Genomic DNA, 18,518 nt, shown 5'->3' with positions numbered 1-18,518 from the left:
CAAGTTAAAACACTTGTAGTGTCAGCCTGCAGTGGTTACGCCTCCCTGAGCTGTGTTAGCGGCATCAAGACTGGTGGATGCTGAGGTGGCAATTAGCCAGCAGCTGCCTTAATGTTAGTGCAGAGTAGGACTGCTGACACATGATGTGTGCAGTGGCATGTGGACAGACCCAGTGTTTCTCTCCAGTTAAGGGCAGTGTGTGTGTGTGTAGACGTGGAATCCTGATGTTCTTGTAGCAGAAGACAGGCTCTAGCACTGAAGCCGCCCCTGGGAGTTGTGGTGTGCAGCAACAGTTCGGCTGAACGTGTACAGATGGTTGGGCGTTTACACTGCCCTGGATGTGAACTGCTTCCCTTTAAGGTAGGAGTCCAGCTGAGGCTGACACGATCCCAACGTGGCCCACTACCTGGAATACACCAAGTCGCCATGGACTGGACTGAATCCCAATAGTCGTCTTGTTAGTGGTGGAACCTGAGTCACTTGGTGGCATCCTGCAAAAGAGTGGAATCCTGTCACCCAGTGTGGATCTCCCATCGTAGTAGATACTATCAATACTGTGGCTAGAAATGATGGATATTTATATTGCTTTGGCGCAAATTTTTTGTGCCAAAGGACCACTTCTAACCAAGTACAGTTAAACCAAGCAGCAGCCATTAGATGTAGCAACTACCCCATCGTTGCTGTGCTCAGTCCACCTCTCTGCTGCATCATTGGTGCTGTGAGCAATGGGGCGTGCCTGCCAATGTAGAAACTAGCTGGTGGCGTTGCTGTATCTTATGCAGTGGTGGTTTGGATCTTGGTGTAGTGTCAATAGCTCGTTTGCATCAGGTATGGCAGTACTGTTGTAATCAGTTGTGCAAAAAAATAGTGGCGACTCTACAATACCTCCTTCTTTCGGTGGACTCGGTCTCTAGGTCTCTGTCTTTGATAAATCTGCAAAGACTCAACAAATATGAACAATAGTGTACAATGTATACAGTCCCTCCTTCTGTACTAGTCAGCTTGAACCACAGGGTTTAGTGGCAATGAATGTAATCCACAGTTCAGCCCACTGGCTTTCCATCTGCATCTGTTTGGTAACCTCTCTCAAATCTCCACAACTAGCAGGTTAGTGTCTTCAGTTCCCACTTTTTTCACAACTACGTAACAGCTAATTAACAGCAAGTTTGCGCAATAAACTCCTTGTAGAACTACACAACAGAACTTGCTGCTAGCATGTCGTCACTCCTCCAGTGTGCCGTTTGCCATCACCCAACAAATTCTTAAGGGAGTCATGCCCGTGGTCACATCAGGGCAAGTAAAGAATCTGCAAAAATCTTAAAAACGAGAAAACCTATTCCATTTCCTTATTGCTATTATATGTTACAATTCTTTAACTCTTCATTTTACATCTATAAACTAAAAATGACACTGGGAACACTTTCTCTCTTGGTGAACCATCCTTAACAAATAATCTTTGACAGTACATAGTTGGACCTCATTAATCTCTTATGCTTGGCTTCTCTTTTCCTTTATCAAATGATCCTTCTTGTACGTGGCATCAGTTGCCCTTTTTTTCTTGGAAAACCTTATTCCTGACACTCTCCTTGCACGTGAATTGTTTACAATACTGCCACTCACAATATGCTGACAGGTAGTTCCCCTATTTGCCCCTGTGTAGTCCTAATCATATATTGAATTCTTTACACCATACATCTTTCTGGTACCCTTTTTCACCCAAAGTAATTTCCTGGTGTATAATTGGCACTATACGTACAAATTAAGCCAAAGTGTGTTTGTTGACGGTTTACCTGATTTTTCCCTTAAGATACATAAACCTTCATTGGCGACAGTTTCTTGTAGCTGGAATATTGTCCCTAAGTTCCACCGTATGTCACCAAAGGTCAATTTTTGCATGATGTTTGGGCATAAAACTTACCCTCAGGTTTGCCTAAAATCTTTCACTTACATTATACGTGTCCTGGACGATGAACTGCAGCTGCATTGTAAACAGTTTGTTGTCTTTGTCGGCACCAGCGCTGTCTGCAACTCCTCAGGGCTGAGACCTAGTGCTTGCACTACTGTAATATTCCAGTCTGTAGGCACATATTCCTCTACAAATTCAGTCCTGATAGCCTTAGCATTAAAGTTACAAGCACATTTCCTTATTCTTTTCCTGCATCTTGCTTGTGTGGAGCTGGTGCCACATATCTGTGTCCTTCGGAAACAAATGAATCTGCACCATTTCATTACTCTCAACATTTGCAACACAAACAACATTATTAATAACCTGCTGGGCATTTCCCTTAGTATTTACAATAAGCTAACCATTTGCAATTCCGGTCTTAACAACACAGAAATTGGTGACACATGTACTTCCCTGTACATCTGGCCCAGGCTCCATAACCTCTAATCAACACCCATTATTACCCAATTGGGTAGATACTACTGCACCTGAATCGCCCCTGCAGCTATCCATGCATTTATTTACTTCACAGAGAATACAACTGCTTCATCTGACACACACACACACACACACACACACACACACACACACACACACACACACACACACTTCAGACTCCACAGTTTCACATGATATTGGAGCTGACACTTCTACCCTACTCTCCTGAACTTTTACGACACTAGTATTTGGCACATCAGATAAACTCTCAGGAACTTGCACAATGCCTTCTTCTAATATTCTACGATCCGTATTCCAGGAGTCATGAAATCATCCCTCAGAGTGTCGACACGTTTACATATGACAAGGTCATCTTACACTTAATTTCTTTGAGTCACTATTCTTCTGGCTCATTTGATGCGGCCCGCCATGAATTCCTTTGCTGTGCCAACCTATGTCCTCAATTGTTTGCTGGATATATTCCGATCTGTATCTTCCTCTACAGTTTTTACCCTCTACAGCTCCTTCTAGTACCATGGCAGTTATTCCGTGATGTCTTAACAGATGTCCTATCATCCTGACCCTTCTCCTTGTCAGTGTTTTCATATATTCCTTTCCTATTCTGGGGAGAGCCTCCTCATTCCTTACCCTATCAGTCCACCTAATTTTTTCTTCTGTAGCACCACATCTCATATGCTTTGATTCTCTTCTGTTCCAATTTTCCCATAGTCTGTGAGTCCCTACCATAGAATGCTGTGCTCCAAATGTACATTCTGAGAAATTTTTTCCTCAAATTAAGGCCTACATTTGATACTTATAGACTTATTGTCAGTAATACCCTTTTTGCCAGTGCTAGTCTAGTTTTCATATCCTCCTTGCTCTGTCCATCATGGGTTATTTTGCTGCCTAATTAGAATTCCTTAACTATGTCTACTTCTCAATTCCCAATTGTGATTTTAAATTTCTCTCTGTCCTGATTTCTACTGCTTCTTGTTACTTCCGACTTTCTTTGATTTACTCTCAGTCCACATTCTTTAGTCATTAGACTCTTCATTCCATTCAACAGATCCTGCAATTGTCTAAGGACAGTAATGTCATTAGGAGATCTTATCGTTGATATCATTTCACCTTGAATTTTAATCTCACTCTTGAACCTTTCTTTTATTTCCATTATTGCTGCTTTGATGTGTAGAGTGAACAGTTGGGACAAGATGCTACATCCCTGTCTTACATCCTTTTTAATCTGTGTAGTTCGTTATTGGTCTTTATCTTATTATTCCCTTTGTTCTTTTACATATTGTATATTACTCGTCTTTCCCTATAGCTTACCCTGTTTGTTTTTTTTTTGGGGGGGGGGGGGCGTCATCTTGTGCCATTTAACATTGTTGAACACTTTACCAAGTCGACAGATCCTATGAATGTGTCTTGATTTTTCTTCAGTCTTGCTTCCATTATCAGCCACAGTGTCAGAACTGCCTGTCTGGTGCCTTTACCTTTCCTAAAGCCAAACTAATCATCATGTAACAGTTTCGCAGTATGCTTTTCTATTTTTCTGTGTATAATTCTTGTCCGCAATGTGACACGTGATCAGTTAAGCTGATTGTGTGACAATTTTTACACCCTGACTCTTCCTGTCTGACTGATGCGTTCCTGAGAGCCTGATGGTATATCATCAGTCTTACACATTCTACACATCAATGAGAATAGTTATTTTTGTGCCAATTCCCCCAATGGTTTAAGAAATTTGACGGAATTTCTATCCTATCTACCTTATTTCATCTCAAATATAATAGAGGGAAACATTCCACGTGGGAAAAATATATCTAAAAACAAAGATGATGTGACTTACCGAACGAAAGTGCTGGCAGGTCGATAGACACACAAACAAACGCAAACATACACACGAAATTCAAGCTTTCGCAACAAACTGTTGCTTCATTAGGAAAGAGGGAAGGAGAGGGAAAGACGAAAGGATGTGGGTTTTAGGGAGAGGGTAAGGAGTCATTCCAATCCCGGGAGCGGAAAGACTTACCTCGGGGGGAAAAAGGACAGGTATACACTCGCACACATACACATATCCATCCGCACATACACAGACACAAGCAGATATTTGTAAAAAACCCACATCCTTTTGTCTTTTCCTCTCCTTCCCTCTTTCCTGATGAAGCAACAGTTTGTTGAATTTCGTGTGTATGTTTGCGTTTGTTTGTGTGTCCATCGACCTGCCAGCACTTTCGTTCGGTAAGTCACATCATCTTTGTTTTTAGATTTATTTCATCTCAAGTCATACAAAGCTCATTTAAATTTTGATTCTAATACTGGATCACCTGTCTTCCCTGTCGACTCCTGTTTTTCTTTCTTTCTTTTCTTTTCTTTTTTTTTTTTTCACCCCCTAAAACATCATCAGACAACTCCTCCCCCTCATGTGGCCTTTAGTGTTCTCTTTCCACCTATCCACTCTTTCTTCTGCATGTAACAATGGAATTCCCATTGCAGTGTTAATGTTACTGACCTTGCTTTTAATTTCACCAAAGGTTGTTTGGACTTTCCTACATACGGATTCAGTCATTCTGACAAGCATTTCTTCATCGATTTCTTGATATTATTTGTGCAGCAATTTGCCTTAGCTTCCCTGCAATTCCTATTTATTTTAATCCTAAGTTACTTGTATATCTGTATTCCTGAGCTTCCCGAAACATTATTGTACGTCTTTCTTTCTTCAATCAGCTGAAGTCTTTTTTTTTCTGTTATCCACGGTTTCTTCGCATTTTACTTGTGTCTTTCTTTCCAACTTTTTTTTTTTTTTAAGATGTCTCTTCCTCTTCAATTCAACTGCGTAATGAGCTATTCATTATCAGAGTATCTATAGTCTCAGAGCACTTCAAACATCACTCTTCAGCTCCTAGTACTTTCGTATCCCTCTTCTGTGTGTGCTTATTGTTCCTGACTCGTCTCTTAAACTTCAGCCTACTCTTCATCATTACCAAATTGTGATCTGAGTCCATATCTGCTGCTAGGAATGTCTTACAATCCAGCATCTGATTTCAGAATCTCTGGCTGATGTAAACTAAATGGAATCTTCCCTTATCTCCTGGCGTTTTTCAAGTGTATTTGCTCCTCTTGTGATTCTTGAACAGAGCATTCACTAGACTTAATTACTCTGCCGGAGTGGCTGCTCATAATTGTTACTTTACTGACACTTCCTGGTAAAACTCAGCTTTACCTCCTAAATTGCAACAGATAGTTGATTTCTTATAAACTTCTAGGAGTACAATAAGAGTAGAGAGAGAAAGCTTCCAGCTTGTCCAGATTCATGTTTGTTAACCTTTAATATAACAATAAAAGTGCAGTGTTTCATTTTTTTGATATGATCTGGTGAAGCACTTCCACTTGAATGAGCATAGAGCAGAATTACTGTCAGTTACCAAGTAAAATAAGGACATAGTGGAGACGAAGTTGTGATTCAATGATAGGGTAGGTGAATCTGTTTTATATTGTCTTTGTGTTATTGAGATGAGTTCTCTCTTTTTTAATTAATTAATTAGTTAATTTTTTTACATAAGAGCCAAAATGGATTTATTGAAAATTGTCAATGCTATTAAAGAGAACAGTGACAATGACAACACATTTTATTTTTCAGGTTTTTGAGACTGCAACAGTTCATGGCCCAGGTGGGCAGTCACAACAGGTAATTGTTGCACCACGTCACGTCATTGTCTCCCAGGCAGGAAATCTGTTGGCAGCACAGCAGCAAGTGCTAATTGCAACTGGTTCAGGCAATGTCACTATAGCAGGTGGAAAGCCACAAGCTACTGGAACTCCTGGCACTCGTACACAGGTGCGTAATTTCTTCTTGAGTGACAATGGTTTGACAAAAATGTTAAACTGAAGATTTTCACTCTAAATCTCACAGAACTGTATTTTTTGCTCTTTCCTCCATGAAAAGAAACTTAATTGTGTAAAATAAGTAATTTGCTTTAACTCCATTACCATAGTTTTTGACCAAAATTTCTCTTACAGTTCAGGCAGCATATGAATTCATAGAGACCGATATGAATTCATAGGGACCTGAAAAATTTGCTTTTTGCGATAAATGTGGAATAGATTCGAATACTGCCTCAAATGCGAAAACATGGACTTACTTAATAGATACTACTTCATAGCAAATTGTATGCAGATGAACTATTTTGTCAGAGATAGTTTGAAATAGCTTTATTTTCTGCATATAAACAAAAAAATGTAAACCAATTGTCAGTTACTGGTATTGTACATCATCTGGCAAAACTCAGTTTTGAAAAATAATCTGCATAGGAGTGTGTTTACAAAATAAGATGTTTACCAACACAATGGTGTATCAACGTCATTGATCTGGTGCCATGCCAATTGTGGGTGATTGAATGGTACATGCCGCATAATGCAGCCTAGTATTCAGCCATAGGACATAGCATTTTATAACAAAAAACTGTGTATGTTTGTTCATTAGCTGAAGGTCAAAAGGTGGTACAATGAGGACACTTTTAACGTGGCAAATAATGTGGTGAATGTTTTGAACTGTGGTTGCATCAAGTACCGCTAGAGGTCAGGCCTGAACTAAGTCATTAACAATACTCCACTAACCTCGAGAAGCAATTGTGTGGTAATCGTCTGTGAAAGCTTTATGTTGTGCATTGTTTTCTTTTCTTATTTTGAAATAAGTGAAGCGACTGATCCTGGCCCATCACAGATTTCGATTATGACCGTTACAAGGCCAGAAGAGATCAGTGGTCCCTGTGGCAATGTGTCATTTCTGCTGTAGGCAGCTGCGCTGTAAAGGGGAAGTGGGGTTTGTTTCCTTGCACCAGCCTTCTTCCCTCATAATTCTAGTTTGTTTACGCGTGTGACTATCTGCCACTATAGCTTGCAGTGCCCCCACTCTGCACTATAGCAATTGGAAATTAAAACTTGTAACCTTATTAACTGCATCAAAATTCTTACCTTAACCTTAAAATAGATGTAATGTACATTGGGTTCTATTGGTACGTTAAGTGTTATGTCAGCTCTATTTGTAGCATTGTAAGTCATGGGTTGCACGACTGTGAATGTCCACATAAGATTGAAATTAACAGTGTACAGATTTTGTAATCATCGAATCGGATTACAAAAGGCAAATAATTTACAGAAACATCTTAAATCGGAGACGCAGTCATTTCACTAGTGGGAAAATGCTGCTGCTTGTCAACAGAGGTCATTTTTGAAAGCTTTAATACAGCCAGACAAAGAAAACAAAGACCATTTTGGAAGAAAACAGTGTTGAAGTTATTGCAAAAGCAATCACTCCAGTGAAGTTATTACAAAAGCAAACATTCCAGCGAAGTTTTTGCAAAAGCAAACATTCCAGTTAAAAAGTTCCCAATCAGCACTTTTTTAAATCGATCTGTTTCAAAGAACTGAGTCTTTGTTTATGTTCAGTCATGTAACATGCCACCCTTTTATATTTCTGCATCAAATCATTAAAATAAATTGAGTATTTGACAAAAATACGCACAAATTTGCTACGTTATCCTGTCCCTATGAATTTAGCAGGTCCTACTAACAGGAGTGCCATGTTCTTAGCTAATTATTATTTTATTATTCTCTGGGGGATTTGTTAACCAGAGTCTCCACAAAGCCCAGAATTTAGTTCCATCCTATTTAAGGAACCGAAGAGGTATTCTGTAGCATAGTTTGCATTCCTGCCGCTCTCTTGACAGTGATACTCGCTTACATTTTTTTCTGATGCAATATTAGAGTGATTATCTTATTAATGCGGCATTCTCTAGCAACAATAGTGCCAGATTGTACTGGTCGTGCACATTTACTTGGCTCGCACTCTGATCGTTAGAAGTCATCCGATTTCATGCCACACTGGAATGTTTACACTTGTTGCCAACCTGAGTTGTGACAATAAGTAACCATTGTGAACATAGTTTGATCAGTGTGTAGTGCTGTGTGTTGTGATTTTTAAAGTTATATAAAGAAATAAGGGACAAGGCTGTACCTGGTCCTTCTAGTGACTTGCCATCAAATTTTTTGTCACTTCTGTGGTCCATTAACCCATTACACATTCATTTCTTTTACGAGCTATAAGCTGACAGTTCTGGGAGGAGGTGGTGGAGCTTGTCTCACCAGCCTAGTTGCTACAAGCCAATCGGAAGGTTCCACTCCCAGCATCGTCTGCTAAGGGGCCAAGTAAAAGCGTGCGATCATTAATTCATCCGGAGGCAGGACTTCGGCAGTATATCAGACCGCACGTGAACATTAGTTAGTTGGTCTTTCCTCTTGATTATCATATTATTATTTGTATTGATTTGTCATCTGTTGTCTCTTTGTTTCTGTGCCAATTCCTTGTTTTGAGGACTGGCTCCAGTCCCCATCCTCCCATTACACCTCCTTTCAACCCCTCCCTTCCTTTTTCTGCTAATGATACTAAACTTGACAACAGAGTGAAACTCTTTCTCTGTGACAATGGTTTATTTCTAGTATTTGGAGGGGGAAGAAACTGTGAACAGAAAAGTTTATTAAAAACACCATACCTTATGATAAGTGGTTTGGTAATTATCTGATAGCTATGTGATTTAACAGTGATTATCAATTTTATTACTAATGTCATTCATTTGTAGAATTCTGCAGATGAGTCCATTATTGTTTCTATTTATTTGCTTATTACAGCCCCCTGAATCATTTGTAGGTGCATGTTACAGAACAATCATTTTGAAGTGTCCATCTGAGATGTAAATTTGTATTATTTACTAATGTAGTCTATGAAACCTTGCCAAATTCTTTATTGCTAACAGTTTTATGGCAGTTGACATGATTTGGTACAGTTGTGATTTTACAACAAATTGGTACAACTATCCCAATGATCCATATCTATTTTAATCAAAACTGTGTTCTGTGTGGGAATTGCATGAAAGTTTGGAAAAATTAGTTGAAGTTTTGCATCTTAGCTGGTGACATTGAATATCTATGGAGCTAACTGTACTATGTAGAAAGAGAAGAATTTTAACAGTTCCAATTGTAACTATATTTTACACATGATACTGTAACATAGCTAACAAGCAAACATTGATACAGGTGGTACTGCAGCAAGCAGGTGGTAGTCAGCTGATTCTGAGCCCAGGTAGCGTGAGTGGTGTTGGGGGACAGTACCTTCAGGCAGGCCAGGCATATGTTGTGCCCCAGACAGCTTTGGTTCAAGGTCAAGGACAGACTGTGCTGGTGGCACAGACAGCACAGCAGCAGGGTACTGGCACCAAGACCATAATCATCCTGCAACCACAGACATCTTCCCCAGCACCAGGAAACTCCCAGGGCCAGATACCTCTCCAGCAGCATCAAAAGGTACTCATTTAGCCTTAAAGATGTTTTATGTTCCATGTCAACAGGATGACAAAAATAATGTGGAAAAATTATGAATCATGTCCACATTTCCAGTTTCTACATCACACAACACGTAAGGGATTATACAGTGGTGACAACCATGTAACACAATAGTTGTATATCACCACCAGATGATTACATTTAACCCCAAACAGCACTGTGTTAATTTTGAGATGACTTCTTGATTGTAAATTTTCAATGCAGAAGCTGTTACCATACTGACAGCAGTCACTTACACTACTGGCTCTTCTGGAAGGCTTTTGTGATCTGTGATTGATAAATCCATTGTATTGTCAGCTCCTGTCCATAGAAATGTGCAGATGTCCAAAACATAAATAAAGGTCACAGAGCTGCTCATTGGTTGTCACCTTACAGAAAATAAGTACAGAATTCTGTTTAGTGCTATTGAAATCCAAAGAGAAGATACAGGCTCTAAAGTAATTGAAACCCATAAACGCAATATGGCATGATTAGTTTTTCAGTTCTTGGGGCAAATATGTTGTTGATTGGTCATGCAAAGATAGTTGTTTTTCATTGTGAGACAGCACAATGTCTGTGAGAACTCATGAATATTATTTTTTAGACTGTGTGCCAGTGAGGATTTGTTTCCCTACATTACAGTTATTGAAGAAACGCGGAAATCCAAGTTCAGTTAGCCTTTTTGAGTTAAATGCAGTTTTTTTATTTTGTCTCACTATAAAAATCTTAGTTGTTTACATCGCTATATCAGAATGGTGGAGACAAGCCATAATTTTTCAAACAGTGATCCTATAAAGGAGGCTGGTACACTCTGTGGAAACATGTTTGGGCATAAAACAGTAATTGTATTTTGTAGGTGGACCTCTAACAATATATTTTGTTTATGCTCTTCACGGGTATGCTGCCGGATATGATCGTCTTCACTACACGATATTTTGGGGATCCATCTGGCCACCATCTTCAGGTGCGATCGCCGAGTATGCAGTACACAGTTCCAGCGTGATAGTGTACTTGGCGATCACACCTGAAGATGGTGGCCAGATGGATCGCCGAAATATCGTATAGTGAAGGATCATATCCGGCAGAATTCATGTGAAGAGCATAAACATATAATATGCCGGGAAAATCTAAGGAATCACAATATATTTTTATGTTGTAACAGGACAGATTTACTGAGACTAAATTGCTAGTTTTGTGTCATATATGGAATTTTCTACTTTTTTCCCATCAAAAGTCCTGTGCACAAAGATTAAGAATTCATTATGTGTTGTGTAAAATATTTTCATTCTTTGTCACAATGAATGAGTTGGTCTTCCATTTTCTTGTTGGTACAGGTGATGGTTACTCCCCAGGGGCAGCCTGTAGTGGTGACACAGGTGCCACGGCCTGCACCACAGCCACCTCCTGCACTGGTGCCGTCTTCAACAGCTACTTCGTTGTCTCCTCCTCCAGTCCGGCCAGCACCTCAACCTGTTCACAGACCTGCCCCAGCCCTAACACCGTCCAGTACTGCTGGTGCTATTCCTGTAACAACTGTGGTGAGGGCAAGGACATCACCACCAGTCTCCGTCCCTCGTCCTCCTTTCCAGCAAACAGTTTCTACCACAGTTCGTCCCAGCCTTGCCCCAAGCTCTCAAGTCACAGCAAAGGTAGTAGAATCGCGGACACCTCAGGTGCAGTCGGTTCAGCCCACTGCAAACACCACCAGTTCTGGAGGAGGATCGAACATAATTGAAATGGTTCGACCTCATACGCCCTCACCTTCTCCTTCTCCATCCCTTCCTCCTTTGGCACAGACTTCTACTGTAATGACACAAGCCAGGTCAGTTGTCAGTGTCAACAGCACAATGACAACTCCATCAAATGCTCCACAGAAGCCATTGGGTGTTCCTACTGTTGATGCATCTCAGTTCCTCTGTGAGTGGAGAGGGTGCATGAGGTGAGACATATTCATAAACTTGTTTTCTTTGGCTTTTGTAGTAAATTGCAGCCACTATTTTGTAGAGTTTTTATCATAATTTAGTGAAGAGTAAAATTTTCTAATGCTGGCATGATGGTTGTTCATTGAACAATTTAGTTTACTTGTTATAGGAATAAGTGGACACAATTTTTGGCTTGAACATGTTGAATCTTTGTAAAATTTGTTTACAACTGGGCAGTGCCACAATCTGGTCGTGTAATTGTAATTGCAAGTACTTAACCTTGAAATGTATAATGCTTTAGACATCCATGTTGTTGTGTAATCTTGGGGGCAGAGTATAAGTATTAGGTTGTTGCCTGAATCCTTTGCATTTTTGTTTTGCATGTTGGTATTCTGGTTGCTATGGGTTTATTTATCAATTATCATTTTTTATTTGTAACTCACTGTTACTGTTTGTCATTTGGAGACAGGGAGTGAAGCTATAGAGGCTAGCAAGTGGAGTGTTGAGTGAAGAAATTTGAACATCTCTGACCTATTCTTCTGTTTAAATTCATTAGATGGGTGACAGCAGTGGAGAAAACAGGAAACATTTGCGCTGTGTATGGGAATAATGCCATTGGACAGAGCATGGCAAGAAAATGGTTTTCATTATTTAAGGAGGATCATTTTTACATCAGTGAAGAGAGTTCAAACACATTAATCTACAATAATACACATTAGTGTACTCGAGAACTGGCAAATATGGTGAACAGAGTCATTCCCCATCATGTGACATTTTCATGCAGTGCAGAAGGTTCAGAAATGGGGTGTATGCGTACTGCGTGCTCTTAAGTCAAAATCACAAAAAACAATGGGTGGCCATATGTGCATCTCCGCTTGTTCGTCCTCAGTTGGCTTGTGAACAACACCAACCATTCCTACACTGAATTGTTACTGGTGATGAGAAATGATGTCTTTATATTAACATAAGGGAAAGCAAGTAATGGTTGTGCCAAACAAAGCAGTAACTCCTCATAAAAAAGACCTGCATGCATCCACAAAATGTAATGTTATGTATCTGGTGGGACAGCGATGGTGCTGGTGTACTAAAAATTGCTTTCCCAGGTGTAACCATCACTGCTGACATTTATTGTCAACAACTGAGATATCTTGCAGGCACAGTCTTAAGACCAATGATCAGTAAGACTGGGTGAAGTGATGCTTCTCCATGATAACGCTCGCTTGCATTTTGCTTCTTCATCTGTTCTTTCACCCTCAGTTTTTCACCTTTTATGCTCTATGTCAAACAACTGTGAGAAGAACTTGCTCTCCAGATGAAAATGGCCCCATCGAATTTTTCACCTCAAACCACGTGATTTCCACAGTCGCAGTATCGAAAAGTTACCCCAGCATTGTAAGACCCTGTAAATACTGATGGAGAATATGTTATTGATGATTGAAGTATCTGTTATGTTTATTAAACGTATCAAACCACGCTATGAACTTGTGCACCAACTTGTCTGATACAGACAGACCTGCCAGATAATTTGATGATAAACTTCCATTCTCCCTTCCAAGTCTTTTTTTGTATTTCTTCCTGTCTTCATTTGAACAAAAACTTTGTTCTCAAAGTTTTATGAGGGTAATCCCAAAAGTAAGGTCTCCTATTTTTTTTTAATAAGTACATAGACCTGTTTATTTCTACAATGGTTTACATCAGTTTACAGATTGAACATTGAGCTATTTTTCCACATAATCACCATTTCTGTGGATGCATTTTTGTAAATGCTGTGGCAGTTTTTGTATGCTCATGTCATACCAGCTCACCGCCATGCTGTTCAGAAAGTTATGAACCTCTTCTTTCACCTTGTCATCGAAGCTGAATCGCTGGGACCACAGTTAACGCTGACATGTACTGTGAGACTCTGAAAAAACTCAAACAGGCAATTCAGAATCGGAGAAGAGGAATGTTAAGCAAGGCTGTACACATTCTCCATGACAACGCCTGCCCACACATCGCTCGGCAAACTGTTGCTCTCTTGCAGCAGTTTCAGTGGAATGTAATCACCCACCCACCCTATAGTCCTGACTTGGCGCCCAGTGACTATCACCTGTTCCCTAGGTTAAAAGAACATTTGGCCGGAAAGCGATTCAGCTTGGACGACAATGTGAAAGAAGAGGTTCATAACTTTCCGAACAGCATGGCGGTGAGCTGGAATGACACGGGCATACAAAAACTGCCACAGCGTCTAAAAAAGTGCATTGACAGAAATGGTGATTATGTCAAAAAATAGCTAAATGTTCCAGCTGTAAAATGATGTAAACCATTGTAGAAATAAACAGGTATATGTACTTATAAAAAAATAGGAGACCTTACTTTGGGATTACCCTCATACTTGGGAGGGTGGTATCTACCTTCTTATTCTCCCAAAATCTCTTTATGAATTGACTGTCTTTTTTACTTCCATTCTTATTACCATTTCTTATAAGTTTTCCAATTTTGTTTCTCCATGAACACTTGTTTCACTGACTGTTAATAGATTCTTATGATATCTTCTGAATGATTATTTTCCTGTAGCCTTTTTAGTAACTTCTGTTTGCCAATTCATTATAACCTCCTTGGAAATAAGTATTTTGAATAACTTTGTGGTCCGTAGTACATTCTGTAAATATGTACTGAGAATGTACAGTTTTCCTCTTGGCCCAAATTGCATTTCCTTGTGTGGAGCTGCATATTTCCCTAATCATTTTCAGTTCTTGCTTGTCAGCTTCTGCTAATGAAATATAGTTTGGGGTGCAAATAGAGCTTCCAGCAAAACCACTGCCTTGGTAATGTTGTAATTCTACATTGTGGGGCATAGTCGTTGGAGTGGTTCCATGTTAGTTGAAAGGCTTTCAGAGCCTTTGTGTATCTTTTGAGTGTTTCCTGTAAATAATAATAATAATGATACCACAAATACCTGAAGTGATAATTTTGCAACATGAAGTCACCCAAGCAATTAATTCTACTCACAATTGGAAAGCCCCTGGAAAAGATAAAATAGCAAATTTCTGGCGAAAGAAGTTCACCTCAACACATTCACATCTAAATTATTTAACAGTTACATTGCAGACCCATACACATTCCCTGATACACTTACATATGGAATAACTTATCTGAAACCTAAAGATCAAGCAGACAAACCCAGCTAAATATCGCCCCATAACATGCCTACCAACAATATACAAAATATTAACTTCAGTCATTACACAGAAATTAATGACACATACAACACAGAACAAAATTATAAATGACGAACAAAAAGACTGTTGCAAAGGAGCACGAGGATGTAAAGAGCAACTGATAATAGATGCAGAGGTGACATATCAAGCTAAAACTAAACAAAGGTCGCTACACTACGCATACATTGATTACCAAAAAGCTTTTGATAGTGTACCCCGCTCATGGTTACTCCAAATATTGGAAATATACAAAGTAGATCCTAAATTGATACAGTTCCTAAACATAGTAATGAAAAATTGGAAAACCACACTTAATATCCAAACAAATTCAAATAATATCACATCACAGCCAATACAGATTAAGCGTGGAATATATCAAGGAGACTCATTAAGTCCTTTCTGGTTCTGCCTTGCTCTGAACCCACTATCCAACATGCTAAATAATACAAATTATGGATACAATATTACTGGAACATACCCACACAAAATCACACATTTGCTATACATGGATGATCTAAAACTACTGGCAGCAACAAATCAACAACTCAACCAATTACTAAAGATAACAGAAGTATTCAGGCAATGATATAAATATGGCTTTTGGAACAGACAAATGTAAGAAAAATAGCATAGTCAAGGGAAAACACACTAAACAGGAAGATTACATATTGGATAACCACAGCGACTGCATAGAAGCGATGGAAAAAACAGATGCCTATAAATATCTAGGATACAGACAAAAAATAGGAATGAATAATAGAAATATTAAAGAAGAACTAAAAGAAAAATATAGACAAAGACTAAAAAAATACTGAAAACAGAATTGACAGCAAGAAACAAGACAAAAGCTATAAATACTTACGCTATACCAATATTGACCTACTCATTTGGAGTAGTGAAATGGAGTAACACAGACCTAGAAGCACTCAATACACTTACACGATTACAATGCCACAAATATAGAATACATCCCATACATTCAGCTACAGAAAGATTCACATTGAGCAGAAAGGAAGGAGGAAGGGGATTTATCGATATAAAAAACCTACGTTATGGACAGGAAGACAATTTAAGAAAATTCTTTCTAGAACGAGCAGAAACTAGCAAAATACACAAAGCAATCGCTCATATAAATACATCGGCTACACCACTGCAATTTCATAACCACTTCTACAACCCTTTAGATCACATAACATCAACAGATACGAAGAAAGTAAATTGGAAAAAGAAAACACTAGATGGCAAGCACCCGTATCATCTAACACAGCCACACATCGATCAAGACGCATGCAACACATGGCTAAGAAAAGGCAATATATACAGTGAGACTGAAGGGTTCATGATTGCAATACAGGATCAAACAATAAACACCAGACATTACAGCAAGCATATTATTAAAGATCCCAATACCACAACGGATAAATGCAGACTTTGCAAACAACAAATAGAAACAGTAGATCACATCACAAGCGGATGTACAATATTAGCAAATACAGAATACCCCAGAAGACATGACAATGTAGCAAAAATAATACATCAACAGCTTGCCTTACAACATAAACTTATAAAACAACATGTTCCCACATACAAGTATGCACCACAAAATGTACTGGAGAATAATGAATACAAATTATACTGGAACAGAACCATTATAACAGATAAAACAACACCACATAACAAACCTGACATCATAGTCACCAATAAAAAGAAGAAATTAACACAACTAATCGAAATACAGAAATCCGTAATTATTGATACATGTTCAATTACCCGAAAGTTCCTAAATGCAATATAACATATACCGTACAGTTAAAAGGAAGTCACGCTTGATCAAGGTCTGCGTCACTTTTCATTTTTGACCAGACATAACGTCTGAGAAAAGAAAGAGAGAAATAATAATAATAATTGTAAATAGTTTTCATGGGTTTGCCACCGGATGACATGCAAATTCCACAATATTTCCTCCTCCATCTTCATAAAAGAATACATTTTTTGTTGTGTTCAGTCCTTGAACATGTTTTAACTCAAGTTTTTTCATCCCCCCCCCCTCCCCCCCAAAATATATGTATATGGATTTGATGTGGCTTAGGAACACATTGACATCAGATTTTGTTGGTGCTTATATTACATACATATTTTACTGTATGTCTTGAGGATAGATTGCTACTCCACATATAGAGGAGACATTGAGTCGCAGAGAGGGTATACAGCTATGAGAGTTGTGGTTGTGCTTGTGTGAATGTGTGTGTGTTTTCTGCTTTAGAAGAAGCCTTTTGGCCAAAAGTTTAAATGTATAGCAGTCTTTTTGTTGTGTCTGTCTGTAGCTGAATATCTCGTCTATACAGTGAGTAGCATTCAGTCCTTCCCGTAGTATTGTCATTATTTCATCCTGCATTTTCCATTGTTTGATTTGATTTGATTAATTTTGTAATATTGTGTGTGTCATGTGATTGCCAGCAGTTATCAGCCACAAGCCTATTTTAATACGGCATGTCGTCTGTAACACAGGAATGTTATGACAGTGTATAAGAATTTTTGTAGAAAATAAAACCCCTAAACTATCTACTCCAGTAAGCATCGAAAAAAGGCGTATGCCGCTAACTTACAAGAATGCACAGTTAAGAAGTTATATTCTAAACAGAAATTCACTTCAGGCATTGCCCTGTATTTTCTTCTTCTTCTTCTTCTTCTTCTTCTTCTTCAGTAGCGCCACATCCCTTGGTGAGCCTTGGCTTCCTCAACAATCTTCCACCTACTGGTGAGATCCACTATTATGTTGTCATTCCATCTTCTTCTAGGTCTCCCTTTTTGCCTGGCTGAATGGATCGTGCCTTTCATAATTTTCTTTGGAATTCTATCCTCTGCCGTTCTCTCAGTGTGTCTTAGCCATCATATTCACTGTGATTTCACAAATTTTAGTATGTCCCTACCTTGTATTTGACTCTTGTAATTCAACATTGTAGCGTATTCTCCAGCCTTCTTCCTCCCTTACTGGGCCATGGATTTTATGTAGTATTTTCTGCTCAAAGGTTCTTAGTGCATTTTTATCATGTTCTGTCAATGTCCATACCTCTGACACGTATGTGATAACTGGGCGGAATAGGGAGTTATATATTAGCAGTTCTACTTTTCTTGTAACAAGACTATTTCTGAAAAGTTTCATATTTGCAAAGTAAGATCTGTTCCCTGCTTGTATCGTTCCCTTATAGCCTTTCTAATACTGTTATCATTTGTTTTCAGGGCTCCCAAGTAGTTTAAAGGGGACACTCCTTTGCAGCATTTCACATTGATGTTTAGGTCTTTAGGAGTTCTTCTGGTCTCATATTGTGACATTACCATATATTTTCATCGGGTTACCTTCCATTATGAAAGTTGGTGCACTCAGCAACTGTGATATTATTTATAAATTATAGAATGCAGCAATTAGCTGTCCTTTTTTTATAGGTTTTATTTGGCAAATCCAGTAGTATTCAAGGAACTGTGACTAACGCCCAAACAACAGGGAACTGACATGTATCGAGACTAGAAAATAGTGCATTGATAATGGCTAGGCAGTAGCCGAAATCTGGATTTGCCAACAAAAAAAAAAAGGGGGAGACTGATTGCTGCACTCTATAATTTATAAATTTATAAAAC

At 38.9% G+C, this 18,518-nt stretch overlaps 1 protein-coding gene across 10 annotated transcripts in view; it reads left to right on the top strand.

Annotated features, from left to right (window-relative positions):
* Positions 1-18,518, top strand: part of LOC126199221 (AT-rich interactive domain-containing protein 2) — a 323,635-nt gene that overhangs the window by 253,839 nt on the left and 51,278 nt on the right. For all 10 annotated transcript variants that reach the window (XM_049936005.1, XM_049936012.1, XM_049936003.1 and 7 more), the window contains 3 exons: positions 6,024-6,221; positions 9,476-9,742; positions 11,095-11,699. In XM_049936005.1, coding sequence (XP_049791962.1) covers positions 6,024-6,221; positions 9,476-9,742; positions 11,095-11,699 — 1,070 coding nt within the window. The remainder of the gene's footprint in view (positions 1-6,023; positions 6,222-9,475; positions 9,743-11,094; positions 11,700-18,518) is intronic.

This window comes from Schistocerca nitens, chromosome 8 (genome assembly GCF_023898315.1).
Source record: "Schistocerca nitens isolate TAMUIC-IGC-003100 chromosome 8, iqSchNite1.1, whole genome shotgun sequence".
NCBI classification, from domain to species: Eukaryota; Metazoa; Arthropoda; class Insecta; order Orthoptera; family Acrididae; genus Schistocerca; species Schistocerca nitens.
Note: the sequence above shows the minus strand (reverse complement) of the source record. Positions and strands in the feature narration are given on the sequence as shown.